The following is a 22,949-nucleotide window of genomic DNA, read 5'->3' on the forward strand; positions in this document are numbered from 1 at the left end:
TACTCGCTGAAAATACAATAAACGACACGTGAGCTGAAGACGCAAACAAAGATCACATAAAGCTAAATGTTGGAGGAAGACAAGGAAATCCCATTTTTCGCTCAATGTCGCACGTACAATGAACGCGTGTGTATGAAACACGCATGTGTGTGTGTGTGAAAACATTAATGCATATTTACATGCGACTGTAGGGAAGTAACGACCACCGTAACCGGGTGGACTTGTGCGTGACTACCATGTAAGTATACATCATTAAAAGTTTGCGTCTTAAAAAAAAGAAAAATAAATAAATAAGTAATTGGCGCGTACACCTCTGTTAGGTGCTTGGCCGAGCTCTTCCTCCTGCTTGTGGCGTGCGTCTTGATTTCGGACTCAAATGGACTTTGCAACTTATACGTTTGGAATAATTTTGAAAAAATAAATGAAAAAAATTGAAATTGAATAACTAATAGAAAAATAATAACTAACAATACCGCAAAGTCTGGGCAATAAGAAAAAAGCTGTTAAATGGGTGTGGGCGGTAAATTTTAGCTTCGAGTAATTTGCATGAAATTTCGTTTGCATCTAAATAGCCCTTGGCCAAAGCAGTGGCTTGGTCCACTCGGTGCGAACAATTAGCTAACAAATTAAAGTTAATATTTTAAATGACAAAGAAAGTAAGAAAGCAAATACGGACTTAAAAGTATATGAAAATGTGTGTGTATGCATTTTCAAATCGGATAATAGGAAAAGTTTGTGTGCTTGTGCGGAGCGTGAGTTTGTAATCTAATTGTGCTGCTCAGTAAAATTTGTCTGAAATGATGCTCGATGTTTAGTTGCTCCTTGTAAGATTGTGAATTCCTTAAATACCCGTCTGCCCCTACCGCTTGAATATTCCTCTTCATATGCCAATGTCCGAATTCTTTTATTGACCAGATGGTTTGGAGCGTTAATTGTAGTTAATTAAATAAACGGAATGCCAAGAGCTTAATTTATGACGATAAGTGCACACTAATGCATACATATTTATACAAGTAGAGTTGCGTTCAAAAAATAGTAGACTTAAACTCGACTAGACAAAATGTAGACTTAAGTTTATTAAAAATGTTAAATCGGTACCCCCGTTTGCTGTATTGATGGATGCTATTAGCCTGCTACATTCATACGAAGAAGTGGCACCACATTTGAGCTTTCCATAGAGTAATAACCAACACAACCAACGGCGCCGTAGCCGAATGGCTTGGTGCGTGACTACCATTCGGAATACACAGAGAACGTTGGTTCGAATCTCGGTGAAACACCAAAATGAAGAAGAAGTTTTTTCTAATATACGAAAATGAAAAAAATGTGTTTAATTAAATTTTTTTTAAAGAAATGTTAAAAAAACTTTTACATTAAATTTTTGTATGTAAAATAAGTGTTAGCTATTAAGCACGTTGTTTAGCGTTAGGCGGTTCAAGATTTATTAAAATGTAATATAAGGTTACAGTATCATATTGGAAAGTGATAACGGAAAAACATAGTGGAGAATTAGGGTTGTACTTAACATAGTATATTATATAATCTTACATATACATTAGGGTCGCTCTTAACATATTATATATTAGTATATGATCTTACATACTCCGGCTCAACCATAATTCACACCATTTTTGAAAAAATGTATAACTAAACAATTTCATTGAATTCTATATCTATACTGGTCAATAACTTTTTACAAAACTTTTCATGTTTGATTTTACTTAAACTTTTCGTAAAACCATCTGCTACATTATCTGTAGTGGAAACATATTCAATTCTTAATTCTTTTAGACTACATTGTTCTCTAATATAATGAAACTTAATATCTATATGTTTGCTCCTTTTCTTAGTTGACTCGTTCTTCGCCAGAAACGCAGCTCCTTGATTGTCACAGTAGATGACCGTTGGAAACTCGACGTACCGCTTGAATCCTATTTCTCTTAGCAAATTTCGTTGAAACATAACTTCTTTCGCCGCGTGACACATAGAAATGTATTCAGCTTCAGTTGAGCTTAAGGCTATTACATTTTGCTTCTTAGATTCCCATTGTATCGGCCCATTTCCAAACATAAACACAAAACCACTGCATGACTTTCTATCTGAAGCATCAGATGCCCAATCGGAATCTGAGTAACATACAAACTCATCAGAATTAGAATATCGCAAACTCATGTTAACAGTGTGTTTTAAATAACGTAAAATATGCTTCGCCACAAGAAAGTGTTCGTGGTGAGCATGGCTGCAAAATTGCGACAGCTTCGAAACAGCAAACAAAATATCATATTGCTTTAAAAAATAAACATGTGCATATCTCGTATAATCATCAATGAAAGACATAAAATAAAGGGAACCACTTTGCGACTTAACTCTCATCGGGCCGCATAAATCTGAGTGGATAATTTCTAATGGTTGCTTTGACAAAACCCTTTTATAACTCAAAAAACTTGTTTTCTTTATTTTACAAGTAGCGCAAATCTCACAATTGAAAAACTCTGATTTAATTAGCTTCTCTTTATCTTTAGTCATATTCTCATTAAAGAGCTTAAGCAAATCGCAACAGTTAATGTGACCAAATCTCTGATGCCAGATTCTTAATTTATCATTTAATATTCCACCTATTTGCATGGCTGAATTCTCTTTAGGCTTGTATAATTTAGCTTCATATATATTGCTTTTCAATGGCACATTAAACAATATTTCATTATACTTATTTTTAACAACAGCCTTGCCATTCATAAATAATACTTTATGACCTCTCTGAATAATTTTTGCCACAGACAAAAAATTTGAATGTAATTGTGGAACATAAAACACGTCTATTAAAGTAATGTCAGAGAACTCTGATTTTAATTTTACATTACCAATAGCTTCAACTCTTACTTTCTCACCAGTCGCCAGCATAACTTCATCACTGCATTCTCTTAATTTGAAGAAAACATGTTTCTCACAACACATGTGACTGGATGCACCGCTATCGAGTATGAATTTATCTCTTTTGTCACTTTTCGCACTGCCTATCCCCAATACTGCATTACCTGAATTGTCTTTCCTTTTGCTTTTGTTTTTGCATTGAGTGCTTATGTGACCTTGCATACCGCATATGTAACACCGACGCCTCTCTTGACCTCTATGTGACTTCTGCTTCGCTGAATTAACGGACAACACGCGCTCTGCTTCTAGGTTGATGTTGTTTTCAGCTACACCGTTTGATGCACGACGATGCTCTTCTTCCAGCAGCTTAGATTTTAACTGTACCAATGTTGGAAGTTCGTCCCTCGCCTCGATCGCAACAACAAAATTTTCCATCTCCTCAGGTAGCGCACACAGCAACAAAATAGACAAGAGGTCGTCTGGAATCGATATTTGAAGCTCACGTAGGCTTTCAGCGATTGAACAAAAATTGTTGATTTGTGGGCTTAACTTTTCACAACGTCGAATTTGGAAACGAACCAGATTTTTAAATAATGACACCTTCCTTGCTGGTCCACGTGCGTTGTAAATTTCATCGAGCCTATCCCAAGCCGTCTTCGAATTTTCACAGTCCTTAATATAGATGAGCTCTGAACTTTTCACATTTAACGTTATTAAGGCTAACGCCTTTTTATCGGATTTACTGAAATTGGCCTTATCGAGTGCCGTCCAACTTTCTACGCAGATAGTCTCAACCGGATACCAGCAGTCTAGCGTAATTAGCAGACTTTTCATTTGGACGCACCAAACGGAATAATTTTCACCGTCTAACTTTTCGATGTTTATACCGTTCATTTTTTATTCACACAGAATTTATTTGTTCACTCAAAAATTTATTGTTCACCAAATGTTTTTGTTCACACAGAACTTATTGTTCACACAGAACGTATTTCTTTTCTTTTTTGATTCCACAAATATTTTTAGCGACACACTCTGGGCCCATAACCCTGTTAGCTATTAAGCACGTTGTTTAGCGTTAGGCGGTTCAAGATTTATTAAAATGTAATATAAGGTTACAGTATCATATTGGAAAGTGATAACGGAAAAAACCTAGTGGAGAATTAGGGTTGTACTTAACATAGTATATAATCTTACATATACATTAGGGTCGCTCTTAACATATTATAGTATATGATCTTAAAATAAGTTAAATAAAAAACCAAAAAAATTTAAATATCGTTTTACATTTTTTTATTGTAAAAAAAATTATTGAAAACACACTAAATTTTCGAGCTCAAGACCACCGGGACCCCAAAAGCATTAAGGTATTGAAATGGTCTGCATAGTTCCAAGAATTTTGAAATTTTTTGTGGTACTGGTATGGCTTTAAGGACACTATTTTATTTATTAAAATATGACTCAATTTTTAAGACTTTTTAGTCTTTTATAATAAAGGGTTTTCCAATAACAGGTGTTATCTATCGCTATCGAAAGATGATTAACGATTTTTTAGGGCCGAAATTGGAAGGTATTGATCTTGACAACGTTTATTTTCAATAAGACGGCGGATACGTGCCACACAAGTAACGAAATCATTGATCTTTTACGGGACAAGTTTCCGAACCGTGTTATCTCTCGAAGAGGTGATCACAATTGGCCACCGAGATCTTGTGATTTAACAGCTTGTGACTTTTTTCGTTGGGGCCACGTGAAAGAGAAGGTCTACGCTAACAGCCCAGGGTCGATTCAAGACCTTAAAGATGGAATTCGTGAGGCTATCGAGGGCATAGGGCAACCACTTCGGTTATGGAAAATTTCATGAAAAGGATATTGTCCTGTAAGCGTAGTCGTGGTGGTCATTTGCCTGATGTTATTAGATGCACAACTAAGTTCCCGCTGTTTGTCAATAGATGCCGCCAGCAGTGTATGCTAGTCGATTCTAACATAAGCCAACCGTCATAAACCAAGCTTAGACATACGGTAAAAAAACTGCTTCGACACATTAGTGATTTTGTTTTGGTATCAATACTTTTGGTTTTGTGAAAATGTCTGATTTTGTGAAGTGTTGATTTTCCTCTTTCATTCGAAAAAGCGGCGGCTGAAGCGCATCGAGAGCAACAAAAAGTTTATGGAGATGCTGCTTCAAGTGAAACAACGTGCCGAGATTGGTTCCGTCGCTTTAAAAACGGTGATTTTAATGTTGACGACCTTCCGCGTGAAGGAAGGCCAAAAACCTTCGAAGACGCTGAATTGGAGGCTGGAGGCATTGCTTAATGAGAATCCGTGTCAAACGCAAGAAGGGGTTGCTTCAATATTAGGAGTTACCCGCCAATCCATTTCCAAGCGATTGCATGATTTGGGAATGATTCAGAAACAGGGGACTTGGGTTCCTTATGAGTTAAAACTAAGGGATATTGAACGTCGCTTTTTCGCCTATGAACAACTGCTCCAGCGGCAAAAAAGGAAGGGTTTTCTTCATCGCATCGTGACGGGTGATGAAAAATGGATTCATTACAGCAATACAAAGAAAAGAAAATCATGTGGACTGATCGTGCTGGACCGGTCATGCTTATACGTCGTCGCCTCGGCCGAATATTCACGCTGCGAAGGTTATGCTATGTATTTGGTGAGACCAAGTCGGTGTTATTTATTATGTACTGTTAAAATTAAACGAAACCATCACTGGGGAGCGGTATCGACTTCAATTGATGCAATTGAGCCGAGCACTGCTCGAGAAGCGGTCGCAATAAGTGAAGGGGCATGAAAAAGTGATTCTAAAGCATGACAACGCTCGGCCTCACGTTTCCAAACCCGTTAACACCTACCTGGAAACACTGAAATGGGGAATCCTACCCCACCCGCCATATTCCCCAGATATTGCGTCGCCCGATTATCACCTGTTCCGATTGATGGCACATGGACTAGCTGACCAGCAGTTCCATTCATATGAAGCCAACAAAAAATAGCTTGATCCGTGGATAGAAGCAACCACCTTGTCTTCATGGCACCACAAGATCTACTCAGATTTCTTCGGAGGTCGAGTAGATTTAACGAAAATTAAAAAGGGAATCCGAGTGCAGTACAATGGACATAATTGTGTCTGAGTGCTGTACTTGCTAGTCTGTCCCGAACAAAAAAAAAAGGATTTAATTTAGTGGACTGCAGTCCTCCAACAAAATTAGTGTTAAGCTTGTCAAGTTGGTGGAAAACTCGCAGCGCATAACCGCTGTCTTTTTAGCCCATGCGACTCAGGTTGTTTTGCCACTGATTGATATTACATACAAATATTTCCTGTTTTTGTTTTCCCTCTTGCATGTTACTATTATTTTGACGGCAGCTGTAGAGCAGCACAGAGTACCACTGAAGAACTTTTTGATACGCACTAAAGTGGCTGTGAATATCTATTGTAATGTTTTTGTAACCGTATGCGTTGTATATTTTGACACATATTTATAAGTATATAAGCGGGAATGTGCAATATATGCAACTACATGTGCACCACACACATACGTACACACGTACGAGCAACATTTGTGTGCAAAGAATTCTTAACGTTTGATGGTGATGTATTAACTTTTCTTCGCTCTTGTTTTTATAAACTATAAAAATGAAATCAAAAAGAATAAAATATTAGCCGAACGTTGACCTAAGCCGTTAACAAAAATTTCTTTCCAATTGTGCGGAAACTCTTTAAATTTGTCAAGAAAAAATTCAGGAAAAATTCACCAACTTTTTTTTGTTATAGTCTTTCTTCTGCGATGTCTCACTTCTTCCACAAACTTTAAAATTTTGTACAAAATAGTCCTAAGTAGAATGATCCTGCAAGGGCGCCTTTTGCTTAAAAGGTTAACTTTTTATATGAAGCGTGGAGCGGTAGGGTCGGCGCACTCATCAAAATTAGCAATCCTTTAATCCAATTTTCCATTGAATGCTTGATGGGCACAAGTTCGTTAATTTAGGTGGTTTCTTACACAAATACATATGTGTATTGTGTATGTGTGCAAGTGCGTAGATACGCTGGTGTCAGCACGCACTATAAGCCATGTATGTGCTTTAAACTAATACTACATAATCTAGTGCCTGCACCAGAAGGAAATATTTGTAAAGTTTGCAGTAAAGTCCCAGTCTGGTTTTGTTGCTAATTTCGAACACTCGTGCGTACGCCTGCACTAAAGCAGGAATATTCTTTGTGGACAGGCACATCATTGACAATCTCAGCAAACTGCCACACGCCTTCAAAAGTATTTTCACACACACACACACACACATGCGCATGTGGTATAAATTTATAAGCAACTGCCAAGTACAAAATTGTACATTTTTAGTGCGGCAGAAAGTTAACAGCTCCTCGTGCAAGTACAAGCTCCTCATATGAGCGTATGTGTGGCACATAGATACAGTTAGTTTGTCGAGCAAGGTACGAGTTTATGTGTTCAAGAGGACGAAACATTGTGAAGTCTTTACATTTTTGGCAACAAAACCAATGGAATATGGCTAGAAATCAATTCACCGATCAACTATGAGGGAAGCTACTTCATACAAAAAGCTTGTATGTTAGTCAATGTGAAACTTATTCTGACTAAAAAATGGGCAAAAATAACTTTTTTTTTTAATATAATAGAAAAATATGTATGCGTACTTTTGAAACATACTGTATGAAGTATATTTGCACTGAACATCTTTTTTTTTGCTATTTACCTGTATTAACTTTGTGTCCGCATAGTCGAGTGGGTAGCCGACAGCATCATTGTTGTTGTACCGTTGTTGTGCGGTGCAGACGAGTCGCGCAGCGCAGATCAGTACGACAATCGAGCAAATTCGCGTTGTGGCCTTCATAGTTCTGCAATAAAAAAGGGGGTAAAAATAAACGTTAAAGGCTTGTCAACTACATTTTTTATTGTTGTGAGTTTTTTGTATAGGATTGTTTATGACTTTTGGTGACACTGACCGCAAATTGTTTTTTGGTTATTTATGTAATATTTTATAGAATTCAGATGATGAAAGTCGAACGTTCAACGGAATTCATACGTGTAAGCGAAATGCATTAAGAGTAAAACTGGAAATGCATGTGGCAGGAAATTTATTTGATCGGAGGACCACGTTGAGGGTGGCTGTATGTGGTGGCCTATACGTTTTTACATTAAACTATTTTCTAAATTCAACCTGAGTTGTGAACATTTCTGACAGGCAAGCGGTGACCACAAGAGGATATTGGAATTTATATCCAAAAACAAGAGTTTGAATGTGAGTAGAGCGAATCTTTCAGATTTGAATGCTCATTCAAGATTCGCTAGGAAATGTCAAGGTGAGCTGCCATGTACTGAAAATTAAATTTTAACTCCTGATGCTTATACTGTATGAACCAACATCACCATCATTGGTGGTGTGACGGTCCGGGTTGAATTGATAATACAATAACTTCGACCAAGAATCTCGATCCTTTGCAGACATTCTCCAGTTTTGCAGTCCAAATATCTTGACGTCGTAATTAACTGTATAAATCCAGGTTTTTCTTGGACGACCACTTTTATAAGGCTCATACAACTTGAAAATTGCAATTTGAATTGGTCGATCCAAGGAGCACCAAGAAATTTGGTGGCTCCTAAAACACTCAGGCTAAAAAGCCCATTGAATCTAGAACTCTGTAAAGAGGTTAGACAGTCAAGTAAGAAAGGAGAGAAGTATCAGAGAAAGAGATAGAAAAGAATAGGGACAGAGTTAGTCCTGTGAAAATTTTCCAGTTTTTTTTGTAAATCTATAAATATCCTACTTGGGCAGAAAATGGGGTCTGCAACCGAAACTTTCCAATTAATCTTACACAGCCATTGTCAGGCCAATACTAACATATGGATAGACACTAGTCTGGTGGCCCACAATAGAAAAGAAATACAACCAAACCAAGTTGAACAAGATACAAAGAACAGCGTGTATCTTAACTAGGAGCGCTTAGCACCAGCCCTACTGAAGTGCTCAATGTACTAACTCATCTATTACCATTAGGCTGCAAACATAGTGCACGCTGAGACGAAGACGAAGATGAAGACGAAGCTGAAGAGAAATTGCTTGCGTTGCGAGTAAGCGAATAGGTTGCACAGTGCAAGACGAATTGGTTGCGCTTTTGTTATGTTAGTCGCAATGGATTCCTCATCAGATGATGACCTGCTGATTGAGCAAAGCTTATATTTTAAATTAAAACGTATAAAAGTAAATAAAAAAGTACACCCTATAAATTTGGGAAGAGAAGCATTTGGTGAATTTCATCATTTGTATGATGAGCTGCGCCACGATGAAAAGAAATTTGTGGAATATACCAGAATGACAATTAGCACATTTGATTATATTCTAATTAAAATTGAGCCACTTATTATTAAAAATTGGACTAATTTTAATAAAACGCCAATTATATGTGCTGAAAGGCTAATTGTGACGTTAAGGTAAAAAATAATTTAAAATATATTTAGTTATATGCCTTTTATTGATTATTACTTCTCATTTAATTACTTGTTTATCGACTGTCTTAACTTAATTAACGTGCCAAAGCATAGACAGAACAAACAAACAAAAACCACGGTAACTAGCAAGCGATTCGTCTTCAAATTCAGTACAGCAGCGTTTGAAGCTGATTGCTTGCGTTTCGTCTTCATCTTCGTCTTCGTCACAGCGCGCACTATGCGTACGAGCGAGCGAATTCATACGATTTGTTCTGCACTGTTTTTCGTCTTCAACTTCGTCTTCATCTTCGTCTTTGTCTCAGCGTGCACTGTGTTTGCAACCTTAGACAAACAACATTCACTACTTGCAGTGTGGTGAGACTCAGAGACATAGGACGCTGGGCAACAAGATCTTACGGTCACAGGAAGATCCTTCTACAGGGACCCGCGCTGCTCAAAACAAATCAGACTACATAGTCCCCGACCTTAACTTCAAGAATGACTTTCAGGTACGTTTTTCACCGAGAACTACGCTGGCCTCTGTTCGGAGCCGCTCAACATCCTGTCTATGCCAGCGTGTTTCAGGCAGAACTACTTGCAATCAGAGAAGCATGCAAATCAAAGTAGCTATCTTTTCAGACAGTCGAGCAGCTATTGTTTCCTTAGATTCCAATTCCATTTCATCCAAGTTAGTTTTACAGTACAGAAAGGAACTAGAATTGCTTGGTCAAATTACTCTGATATAGGTTCCCGGTCATAGGAATATAGAGGGTAATGAGAAGGCAGAGGAGCTAGCAAGAAAAGGTTCGGCATTAGACATAACAGAGGCGGTGGTGGTTGCTATTCCTTTTAACACAATAAAGACATCCATTGCTTCGCACTACTATGCTTTAGTCGAAAGAAGGTGGAATCAAATAAATACGTGAGCACTACAAGAAAAACTGGCCGTCGTACAACATCCAAAGGATGAATTATCTGTTAAGATGCGCTAGGCCAAACACTTCACGTACAATTGCAACCCTTACAGGTCACTGGAAAGTAGGGGATCACGCAGCAAGACGTATCCTCCTTTTCAATCCCATCTGCAGAAACTGTGAAACGGAAGGGGTGAAAGAAAGTATTTTCCACTACCTATGCGAATGTCTAGGTCTAGCTAGAGCAAGACTTCGCTTTTTCGGCAAGCCCTTCTTACAGCAAATTGATGAAATCTCGGACATAGAGATAAAAAGTTTGCTGTTATATCTGAATCTCACGAAATGGATCTGACTTAAAAAGAATAAAAGCAAGACGTTATCACACGAGAATAGTGGTAATAAAACGGCGCTAGTCGCTTGTTACGAATATTTCAGCAGGAATACTCAACCACTATACAACAACAAGTAGTGTATTCCAGTGTGCATTCCAGGGTGTATTCCATCATGAAATCTGCGCTTCGATGTGCGGTGTGGAGATGTAATACCTTCTCTTTTTTTTAATGGAGACGGAGAAACTCTGTATAAATCTGATATTCTCTATTTGTATTTATAAACGAAAACAGAATCTATGTTAGAGCTTATATATGTATGCACAAGTATATGCACGTATGTGTGTGTGGAAGCGCTAAAACTTCCAAAGCTAAAATAACTTTATTTATGTTTAGTTTAAGCTGTGCCCTCACAGATGCGTCACGACGCCCAGTTGGAGCCAAATATTAAAATATTGTTCTTCATCAGTCAATAACCGTACGCGACAGTTATTCAACCAGTGCGCACTAAAATGAATTTGTGAGTTTTCGTTGTCCTTAAAACGTCAACCGATTTGTGTGTGTGTATGTGCAAAAAAAATATCTCTTTATATTGCATTGATCATTGACGATGGATGACCCGCAAACACCTACATACGTGTGTGTGAGCGGGTTGTGTAAGTGTTTAAGGCCACAATTGCCACGAGTATTGGTACGATTCGTACTGTCAATTTCATTCAAATTCAATGCATCCATTTACAGTACAACTGCACACATGCACGTTTATGCACTTACATGCACCTGAGCTCGCCAAAAGTGTATTTGAATTTTTTTCTCAATTTTTCATGTCAAATACGAAACATTTACCAATTTTACACTACAGCGCTTACAGGTTTGTGTTTTGCTTGTGGTTTTGTTAAATTTCAGTTGATTTGTCAAATTTCGCGTGTATCTATTATTGACACAACAGTAAATATTCGTTGACGTCCGTTAGCTTTTAATCGTTTTCCAGGTAATTGCGCCGCAGGAAAGCGCTGTAAAAGTGAGACAAACTTCTAAATGAGAACCGGTACTATTTGGCCGTTTTGAACTGGTTTGGTAGTGACTGCATTTACAGCAAGGTGTAGAAGTGTTCAAATTATGTATAAATGCGAAAATATTCTTAAATAATTTATTTATTCTTTTACTCAAAAAGATTGCTATATTTGTCAAGAAAGGGGGTTGCAGAATGGCAGAGTGGTCCTTATGTAGAAAAAATAAATATTGTGAACTCCGCACTCATAGCTTTAATTCATTGAAAGGCCACCAGTTCGGAAGTCGTGGGCTGCTTAGTGAGTTGCTCCGTGGATTATTCACTTACATACATATGTATATACACGTACGTACATACAAACGAGGTAAATATTATATTTCTATGATACATCGGCTTCTGTTTATCAACGATAATTGCTTAGCAATAAATATACCGTTATTGATGGTTAGTTAAATTGCCATATTTATTTAGCTTTAATATTTATATTATTTGTAACTGCATAGTAGGCATTCCTGTTACGATTAAATATTTTTGGACATTCAAAGTCAATTTTCATCCACATTTATGTTCCATTTCGTGAGTTTCTTTTTTCTTTGTTTTTTTTTTGCATTCATCAATTTTTGCTAACGACAGATGTAATAAAGGGTGGTTAAATTTCAATTGCCGATGTTGAATGTGAACCACACCTAAACGTCAACGACACCGTTGGACTTCTTTCTTTGGGGTTATTTGAAAGAAAAGGTGTACGTCGATAAGCCAGCAACAATTCAAGAGCTAAAGGATGAGATATTTCGGCATATTAACGGCATAGAACCTCAATTATGCCTCAGCGTCATTAAAAATTTGGACTATGGGATGGAGGTGTGCCGTCGAAGTCGCGACAGCCATTTTGCCGATATTTTGTTACACTCGTGTTTGAGCCGTACCAGTATTATCATAATAAAGAAAAATGACAATAATTTCTTAAAAAAATTGTACTTTATTCAAAATCTACACCGGCCCTTGAAACTCAACCACCCTTTAGAAAACGTACCAGAACATGCCACTAAATTTCGGCGTAGATACGAGATGGGTTCAAAAAGTATCGCGAATTTCCAAAAATTATTTATTTATTCATTAATATCTATTTTGTCCCCTTCAAAGTAATCCCCATGAGATATTATGCGCTTCTGCCAACGTTGTTTCCAATCTGTGAAGTACTTCAAAAAATCTTTTTTTTTTATCTTGTTCAGCTCCTCCTTCGATGCCGTCTTTATCTCGTCAACGTAGCGTAGCGTCGTCCTGTCATGGGTCTCTTCAGTTTCGGGAACAAGAAAAAGTCACAGGGGGCCAGATCACGGGAATACGGTGGCTGTGGCATCATTAGTGTGTTGTTTTTGGCCAAAAAGTCACACACAAGCAACGATGCGTTTCTGGCGGATTGCAGGTAATATTCCTTATTGACCGTTTTACCCTGTGGCAAGAACTCAAAATGCACAAAGCCCCTGCAATCGAAGAAAACGGTAATCAAAACTTTTATATTCGACCGAACTTGGCGCGTTTTTTTTCGGTCTTGGTTCGTGCGGCAGCTTCCATTGAAATGATTGAGCTTTGGTTTAGATACACCCACGAGTCGTCATCAGTTATGAACCTCTGAAGCAAATTTGGGTCGAGGCGGACAGAGTTTAGATACCAACATCTCATTAGCAATGTTCATGCGATGCTGCTTTTGGTCGAAATTGAGCAGTTTTGGTACGAATTTTGCGACGAGCCGTGTCATGCCCAAATCATTGAAAAAAATCGAATGGCACGAGCCAATCGATATGTCTAAATCCTCAGCAACTTCTCTAACGGTGATTCGACGATTGGCCAATACCATTTTCTACACTTTATCAATCTTTTCGTCTATTGTTGAAATGCTCGGGCGTCCGGGACGCTTTTCGTCGTTCCCATCTTCTGGGCCTTTAGAGAACATTTTGTACCACCGATGAACGTTGCTTTGGTCCAAAGTATCTTCTCCGTATGACACTGCACTGAGTCAACATTCGGAATGCAACCGCGCACTTAAATTCGTTTTTACACAAAATTTGATGCAGGTTCTTTGCTCCATCTTTTTGAATAGGTAAAAATCGAACTCGACCCGAAACACGTGCAAGCAAAGCAGCTGTCAACCATTAACTGAACATTCAAAATGGCTGTGAGGGATATGAGGACCTGTGAAAATTCAAAATTCGCGATACACACCTCGTACTCCTACATACATGCAAAAAGGCACACTAGAAATGCCACAACAAAACTACAATATTACTTGTGTCAAAAATTTTTACTAAAATATTTATGCGTATTTTGTGTATCAGATGTGTTGTCTGATGAAAGTTGGAACGGGTGTTGTAAATTCTGGTGTTGTCACTCGTGTAGGTACTTTTCAAATTAGGATTATGCATGTCCGAACTACTAAAAAATGCATAAAAAATTGCTGCTTGAGGTTGTTTTCCGTACATGAGGCGACAGTGCTTTTGCTGCAGATGGAAGGACTTTATGCCTACGTACTTATATATGTTACACAACTACAAGCATTTACATATTTACATATCTGAGCATATTTTAAAGCTGCTGCCGTACGCAGTTATTGGAAATGCATTTTACTGTTGTAAAATTATTTTTCGCTATTGAGAACAGCAAAAAGTCTTGGCACTTACATAGATTTAAGCGAATCGCACTTGGCAGACCGAAAGAGATAAAACAGCTACCTAATCATAGCGTTTTTGATGGGATTTAGAGTTGTCATAAGAATATTGCTGAACGAACAAGTTGCAAAGTGCTTTCACATTTCTGGTAATGCCACGGTTACACACAAGCTGAATATCTGTGTGAAGCTCACGTTTATATGCGCGTATAGATATGCACAGGGTAGTCCAAATCCAGGTGTAGCTTTGAGTCAAATTTTTTTGATAATTGATAGATTTTATATTGCTCCAAGTCTGATATTGAATGAAACACGTTGGAGGGCAATGCTAAACTTATTTCAAAACGGAATGGTGTTACAAATTCCTCAAACTTTACGTTTCTTAAAATGATTTTCATCCTTGCGGCTCTGGGATTGGACGTGACTGTTGAGAAACTAGTGCATACGCAGAGAGCGAGAGAGAGAGCGAAAGAGATAGAGAGAGGGAAAATAAGTCAGTGAAGGTACCAAAACTATCACTAAATAAAACAGTTCCAAATAATGTTTCCCCTAAAATAATGGTACATAAATATATAACAAAAAAATATATATATTTTTTAAATTATTATATTTCACGAGGCGATTTTTACTGTTGCAGCTGTGAGTTGTTTTTTGGAGGGTGAGGTGGGTGGGTCAAAATGCCTTCGCACTTACAGCGACCGTCGTCAACTGCGCCGAATGGTGTAGGCACTAAAACAATCCCTCCTCCTCTTCTCTGGAGACTCCCTCCAAGGAACTACCTTGCATTAGTTCGAGAAGCGTCAGAATGGTGTCCATTAAATGGACCAATATTATTCACCCACGTCTGGGTCCATCATATTTGTAGCCAGCTTTATGCTATAGGCTCGTCTCATACCAGTCGTATGTGGGACATGCTCTCAGGTTTCTCTCACATGGACGTTTGGATGTTATACGCCATCTAGGTTTCTTTTACATCTGCCGCAAAGATATTGCGGTAATATTATACCGTCTTTTGCCGTTGTGAGCACATGACTCGACCGTCTGTGATTTGTCGTCAGTTCGTAGACAGTCCAGCTCCTATCGAGAGCTGATTTGTTCTTCTCTGCGTTTTGCGTTGCCACTCCGCGCATTGCAGGTGCAGCATTAGCCTATTTGCAAAGCTTTTAACTGCATTCCAACAGTCTTTTGATACACACATGTTATTGGTTACGCTGTCTGGACTCAGCTGTTCTCTCAAGACTAATTCATGCGTTCGGCGTTCTTCATTGAAGCGGCTGTCAGTTTGGACGTAACTGTCGAGAAACTAGTGTAAACGTAGGGAGAGGTAGAGAGAGAGAGAGAGAGAGACAGAGGCAGTCGGTTCTACGTAACCGGAACGACCCGGATTTATATCCGGCCAAGGACTGTCATTTCAGCAGCATCCACAGTATATGTATGGAGATTGTTTATGCTGCTTTAACAACAACAACAGAGAAAGAGAGACAGGAGATTTGGGGTGAAATTAATCTTGTCATTGTCTCTCCTAAAACTAGTGTGTGCTTTTCAAAAATCTTAGAATATTCCTGATTTCTGCAGAACTGAGTTCTTCCGATTTATAAAAAAATTGTCTACCTAAAATAGTTACGCTACGTCTGGATAGAGCAGGCCCTAGCCCTCATCCAGACAGCTTCTGCCGAAGTCATGTGTTTGCTTAAACTATGATTACCTATTATAAATGAGATCAGTGTGCCCAGACTGTGCTTATTTTGGCTTAGCAAAGATTCTGTGCGTCTAGCATTGAGAGGCAGCCACAATTGTAGGCCGATTCTGTAGGTGTTTCATTACGCCATCTTTCATTCGCTGTTCTTACGATTTACTCAAGGATAGAAGAAGAAAGTAGCTTACACGTCTGTAAGGGTATGTTTATGGCATTATTCGTTTATGCTTCGGTCAGCTTGGCGCCAAGTCTCGCTACTTCATCGGCTCTGCAGTTACCCTCAATGTACCAATGGCGAGGAACCCATATTACCTTTAGTTGAAATGACTCAGACAGCTCGCTCAAAGATGTGCGACATTTCATGGGAGGTTGTCGACTGCTTGGTGAGGGATTTTATCGCCATGTGGCTATCAGTGAAAATGTAGATATCATCTCCAGGTATAGCTTCGCACCGCACCAGTGTGGCGGCTTTCATTATTGACATCAGTTCAGTCTGAAAGACACTACACTAGTCGGGAAGCCGTAAACGGAAGGAGATCCCCAGATGCAGAACACAAAATAACTTAACAATAATAATAATAAAATATAAAAAAATAAAGAATAAAAATACGGCTTTCATAGTTAGAAAAAAAGGTAGATTAAGAAGGCAAATATTACAAAATTATTTATCAGAGAATAAAGAGAACAATTTACTTCCCTAATTCCATGCAATCAAACGTTTTTAAGATAATCATGGACTTGTGCCTTGTAGTTGAATGTGTTAAGTTCAGTCTTCCCAGTGCCAGGTAATGAGTTCCATACTTCAACAGCGTAAATGAAAAATAGTCTAGATGACTTCAGGTAATTAAATTTTGGAACAATGAAACTGTTGTAGCTCCGAGAGCTTGCTGGTATCAACTTCTCTAACAGATAGGCAAGTAATTTGAATATAGGAAGTTTGCTCATAAATATGCAATTTCTGCAACACAGTATCTTTGGTCGCCACACAGATAGGCTCATATCTACCAATCCCATGTACATAATGCGTAGCATTATTAAATGCCACATTAAGTTTGTGGTAAGATATTACGCAGGCGTAAGGCAAAGTCGCCCCTTCTCTTCGCCATCGTTCTTGATGACGTCATGAGCCAACTGACCCTGCACAAAAAAGGCATCGTATGGAGTTTCACCAGACGTCTTGAGGACCTCGACTTCGCCGATGACATCTGCCTCCTCTCTCACAAACTCTCTGGCATGTAAGCGAAGGCGGACAAACTAGTCGCGCTGGCACGCACTGTCGGACTGGAGGTCAACATCGCCAAGACCCAGGCCCTGAGAGTTAATCACAATAACGCAAGACAGATATTGGTCGAAGGATGACCGATAGAATTCGTCGAAAGCCTCTGCTACCTCGGCTGCATCATCACGGCAGATGGTGGAGCAGATGAAGATGTCAACTGCAGGCTGAACAAAGCGGGCGAATGCATACGGTATGGGGGAGTTCGCAAATATCCAGGCGCACTAGACTACGAATATTCGGCTCATACGTGAAGTCCGTATTGTTGTACGGAAGCGAAACATGACTGGTCTCTAACACCATCACACAGAGGCTACAATCCTTCATCAACAAATGCCTTCGCATCATCTGCAGAATATTCTGGCCAAACACAGTCAGTAACGACGCACTGTGGAGATTAACGAACGAACGAACGAGGAACTCATCCTTAGGCAAATCAAATGCAGAAAGTGGCGAAGGATAAGTCACACATTGAGAAAACCACCAGACAGCATCACGAGAATGGCACTGGACTGGAACCCGCAAGGGAGCAGAGGTGGCGGTCGACCAAAACGCACTTGGAGAAGGTCGATGCTGCGTGAACTAGCAGATGCCGACATCTCACGGGACGGGGCAAAAACAACAGCACCGAACCGTGTACGAGTACTATGGAAGTGTCTAGTCGAGGCCCAATGCTCCCGAGAGGAGTGAACAAGGAAAACTAAAGATATTGAATCCAGCTTAAAAATTAAAAAAAAGTGCTACACGAATCCATTGCAGTAGGTTTTTATGTGTTTATATACCGTTAATGTTTATTCCTTAATGCGGACCACCCTGTACCTTGTATATTTGTGAGCACATTAAAGCAAGACGGGAATTCATGAATGAAATGAACTGAACTAAGTTAATGCACATTGGGTGGTGGCACAAGTCTTACATTTTGATTACATTTTTTGCACCCCGCACACGTTCGCATTTATATAATAAAAAACAACTACTACGCATAGCACATGTCGAGGTTGGGAGTGTATTATCGTAAGAAGATATTTCTGTTTAAATGGAATTGTATAGGAAAACTTGAAAAATATGTTAATAATATAAAATTGGTTAATAAAAAAGGTGGTGAAGTGCCGTGAAGCATTAGTGAATGTCAACAGAAAATGTGGTAAGTGAATAAAATAGCGTAATTTGTGGAGGGAAAGTGCAAGAAGGGTTGGATTGCTTCGCGTTTAACCCTACATTTAATGGGTAAAAACACAAGCGCATGGTAATAATTTCAAACATAAATATTTTTTTAGAGGTTAAGTTAACTATGCACTCTTATGTGGCATAGTTAGGGATCGGTGGATGAATGAATTTTAGCTGCAACCAAAGTCTAACAACTACATTGCTTTTACTTCGCAACAATTTTTCTTTTTTCAATACAATACAAAAATCGGGCTGTTAAGGGGTTATATATGGTACAGTTAGAATGAAAAAAATCGATTTTTTTTATTTTTTTTTCTTAAGTTACATATATTTAAGAATACACACAGAAAATTTAATATCGTTCCAGTGGATATTTTCGAAGTTACACGCAAATTTGAAAAGTGCTTGAAAGTATAAGGCCAGAGCGCCAGCGCTTACCTGGAACGCTGTCCCTTTTATGCACCTGCTTATTGTAATGTTACCTTGTAATGTATTTAGATGCGTAAAGCAACAGTGTGTTATTGTTTTTTTTATACCTGAAAAGTAAATTTTTTATTTGCTCTCCCCAAACTAGAATATATTTGAGAGTGGTAGTGGTATAAGCAACTAAGCCAAGCAGTAAACTTGTGAGTTCGTTCATATTATTTTATTTAATTTTTTCGTGAAAATGAAGTCTTCTAGATAAATGAGAATATCTCTTAACATACGCAAGTCGAGAACAAAAAAGCGCAAAAATATTTTTAATCCAAAAACAGCAGTGCCTCGGCGAAAAAACTTAAAGAACAAGCGGCAATCTCAGTCCCGCGTGATCCGTCTCTTGAGTATCGTATTTTATATTTGATAACAGTGTTTGCAGCAATTTCTGTGTATGTGAAATGTAAGATCTTTGACGGAAATGTTAAGTTTCAAACTGCTTCTGAACGAGGACTTGGTTTTAAAATTGTTTTGCAGTGTTATAAGTTAGGAGATCGTAACATAAATTATAGTCCTTTTGTCGAGCACTCTTATGAAATACATCGACGATTTTTGAGAGTCATGAGAGTTCTCGGATTAGGGTTAAAAGGTGCAGTAAAATTTTGTAGATTAATGGACATTCGAGCTTTTATGTCACAGCCCACTTACGATTTAATAATGAATAATATTCACTGCAGTGTAAAAACGGACACTGAAAAACTTTTTCAACAGGCTGAAGAAAAAGAATTTGACTTCCGAACATCAAGGTGATGAACATTCGACAGAATTAACTGAATCTGGCGATGACACATGGAAAAAGAGAGGGTTTACTTCCTTGTACGGTGTGACATCATTGATCGGATACTATTCTGGCAAATCATTGATATTATTGTAAAAAGTGCCTACTGCAAACAGTGGGAAACTTGGAGGAAGAAACTCGATACCGATGAATGATATGCAGAACATAAAACTACTGCAAATCATTCTGGTTCTTCTGGGAAAGTGGAAGTAGATTCAGTTGTCGAAATGCTCCAACGTTCATTGGAAAAACTTGGAGTCATGTACAAAAATTAGATCGTAGACGGTGACTCCAGGGGAAAAAAAATGTATTGGACACGTACAGAAACGAATGGGCACGCGACTCCGAGATTGTGTTAAAAAAAATGTTTAAACAGTTGAAAACAAAAAAGGAAAAAAAACTCTCGGTGGAAAAGGCAAACTTACTGGAAAGATGATCGATAAGTTGACAGTTTATTATGGCTTAGCAATAAGGAGAAATTGTTATTCCGTTGAAATAAAAAGTGCGTGTAGCGTAGTACACATAACAGAAGTGAAACTTTCAAGGCAGATAAACAAAGAGGGGGAGCCGGGAGAGAATGAGAGGGAGAGAGAGAGAAAGAATATATATCTAAACAAATTCACAACATTTGCAGAGAATACAAATAGGCAAAATTTACAAACAACGGAAACAACGGGTCGGCGGACACAAGCCGTGGCAACAACGCGCACTACTCCGAGCGTTTATTACCCGCACAAACGCAACGATTCCAGGACCGCAGCAACGGCACAAATTACCGCAAGGCAATACCAATAAATTCGACACCGGAATGGATAGCATTTTATAGTACGCACAAGCACTAGCCAGGAAACGGAAGTAAGTGCCAAAAAGTACTCAGCAAAAAAACAAAACTCCAAAAAACTTGGGCCCTTAAAACGCCCCAAACAGTAGGCATCAAGGAAATATAACGCCAAAAAGTAGGCACCAAAAATATATTTCCTACAAGTTTGCACCAACAAAAAAGCGCCAAAAAGAAGGCAGTGTTATTTTCACTAAAAATTAGAAACCGCAAGGAACAACTCAGGAGAAATGGAATGGTGTATCTAAGATATATATATAAGGTATAGCTCTCTCTTTCCTTTTCCTCTACGCAATATCTTTTTTCTCTCTCGCGGAACGAAAATGCCTAAAACGTTGCATGGCCTTTAAATTTTACTCCCCATTCTGGCTGGTCCATGGATGCTAAGAAGTTTCACTTCAAAAATATATATACATATATATTGTTCAACTGACGAAAAACCGCAACACGATAAGTGCTCAGACTCATGGTGCAGCTGTCAATCAATTATCCACTTTGGAACATGAATATGAGCCATAACCAGAAGATGTTGCTCAGGCTATACCTCCGATTTATACAGATCTAAGCAGTGAGAATTTATTAGAAAGATATGTAGGTGGTTTTAACCTATGTAAAGTGCTTTTCAAACTTTAAACACTTTTTTTCAAAATGGTGTTTTCAAAGTCGGTGGCCAACATTGCTCGAAAACGACTAAACCGATTAGTCTAAAATTTTAATACGAGCTTCTTGAATATATTTTTTAGTAATTAAGGGGACAGATACCTGTCAAATTTCGAAAAAAAAAATTTTTTTTAATTTAATATAATCCTTTAAGAATATGTCACAAAATTTTTAGAACGTAAATTTAAGTATTTCTTATATTATAGATCGTCACTGTGACGACTCTATTCTTTGCGTTCGAGCGCTGGGAGAGGTATAGTTACGTTGCCGACTTTAGACGCCTTTTTCTCCAAACCATATTTTCCGAATTGACGTAAACGATAACTTGAAAAGTTATTGACCAATCTCCCTAAAATTTGGATACATCTTTTTTATGATATTATTTTCTTAGTAAATTTACAAGTTTTCGAAAATTTTTCGAAAAAATATTTTTTTCTAAGCAAAAATAGTAGGAAAATTCGCCCCATAATTAATTTTTTTTGAAGGATTTTATTCCGCGAAATTTTTTTCCACTTTTTTTAATTCGTATAGAAACTATGACATTAATAAACAAAAAAATGTTTGGTTTTTTGTATTCAGGTCACTGACGCCGATGCTACAATGCCCGCCGATTGAGAAGCCCCGCTGCGACCTTCCTGGAAGAATTGAGTGTACATCCGCCATTTTAAATGATTAAAAAAAAAACGAAAACTTATATTATTTTAATGAATAAATAAACTGTATACCAATTTTGAAAAAAAAAATTCATTGACTTCTTAATTTTAAATAATTTTAATAAAACTCAGGGAAAATATGCCCGTTTACAGGTATCTGCCCCCTTAATAGAAGATTTTTTCGCACCGATAAATATTTTTTTTATAAACAATTTAAGGTCGAAATTTTGGTCAGAAATCGATTTCTGTTTTGAGAAACCGCCATTTTGTCAAAAAAATTTGTACTAGATTTAAAATTACTTTAACGAAATCTGTTTGGTTTTTTAATTTCAGAGGATCCAGTTCAGAGATATAGCGGTCACCGTAAAACGTCTTTTTTGAGAGGAGCTTCTGGAATCAGCTGTAGCTCCTTTCCGAATAAACATTTTTACTCCCTTTTTTCGGCCTTCTTACTGTATATAACCACTTAATAAAGTAAGGCGTATGTATGTATGTAAAAATACTACTATTTTTATCTGATTGGCCCACACCACTGAGGAGTCCTAGAACTACTGATTTTTTTTAGTTTAATTATGAAACAAACTATTTGGTATTTGATTTCTTTTTAGCAAATTTTGAACAAGAAAATGTTAATTCAGTTGTGTAAGGTTTTAGTTCAAGTAAAACCATGAATTAACAGAAGGGTCGTCGAGTCATCTACGCATTTTGTTGTGACTCGTCTTGAATATTTGAACAAATCTTAATGCCTGCACCAAAAACCGCGGTCACACCTTTTCTGAAGCCAATTTACGTCATATTTACCTGATATATGACAATATTTTATTATGTCTTATTTACTTGCCCTCCTTGTAGTTTGTGTCTTGGTTCATTCTTTTGACAAATGTAGGCTCTGTATGCGTGGCAAAATTACCCAAGACGTTACTTTTTTCTACACACTAAACAAACATTTCGTATTGCATTTGTATATGTGAGTATGCAAGTATGAATGTGTTAAGCCCACATGAAAATAAATAGACAATATAGAAAAAATTGTGTATCTGCAGGTGAGAATGTGACACCCTTGTCATTTCTAGAAACGTTTTGGTGCGTTTAACTATTGGCCATTTCCAATTGTTTTCTCTTAGCACTTCATTTGCGCCTTTTTTC

The 22,949-nt window shown here is 37.9% G+C and overlaps 1 protein-coding gene across 2 annotated transcripts in view; it reads right to left on the bottom strand.

Moving 5' to 3' along the window:
• The window catches only part of LOC128864216 (uncharacterized), a 63,423-nt gene that overhangs the window by 18,458 nt on the left and 22,016 nt on the right, over positions 1-22,949 (bottom strand). For both annotated transcript variants that reach the window (XM_054103780.1, XM_054103788.1), the window contains exon 2: positions 7,609-7,750. In XM_054103780.1, coding sequence (XP_053959755.1) covers positions 7,609-7,746 — 138 coding nt within the window. In that variant the 5' untranslated portion in view covers positions 7,747-7,750. The remainder of the gene's footprint in view (positions 1-7,608; positions 7,751-22,949) is intronic.

The sequence above is a fragment of the Anastrepha ludens genome, chromosome 2 (genome assembly GCF_028408465.1).
Source record: "Anastrepha ludens isolate Willacy chromosome 2, idAnaLude1.1, whole genome shotgun sequence".
Lineage (NCBI taxonomy): Eukaryota > Metazoa > Arthropoda > Insecta > Diptera > Tephritidae > Anastrepha > Anastrepha ludens.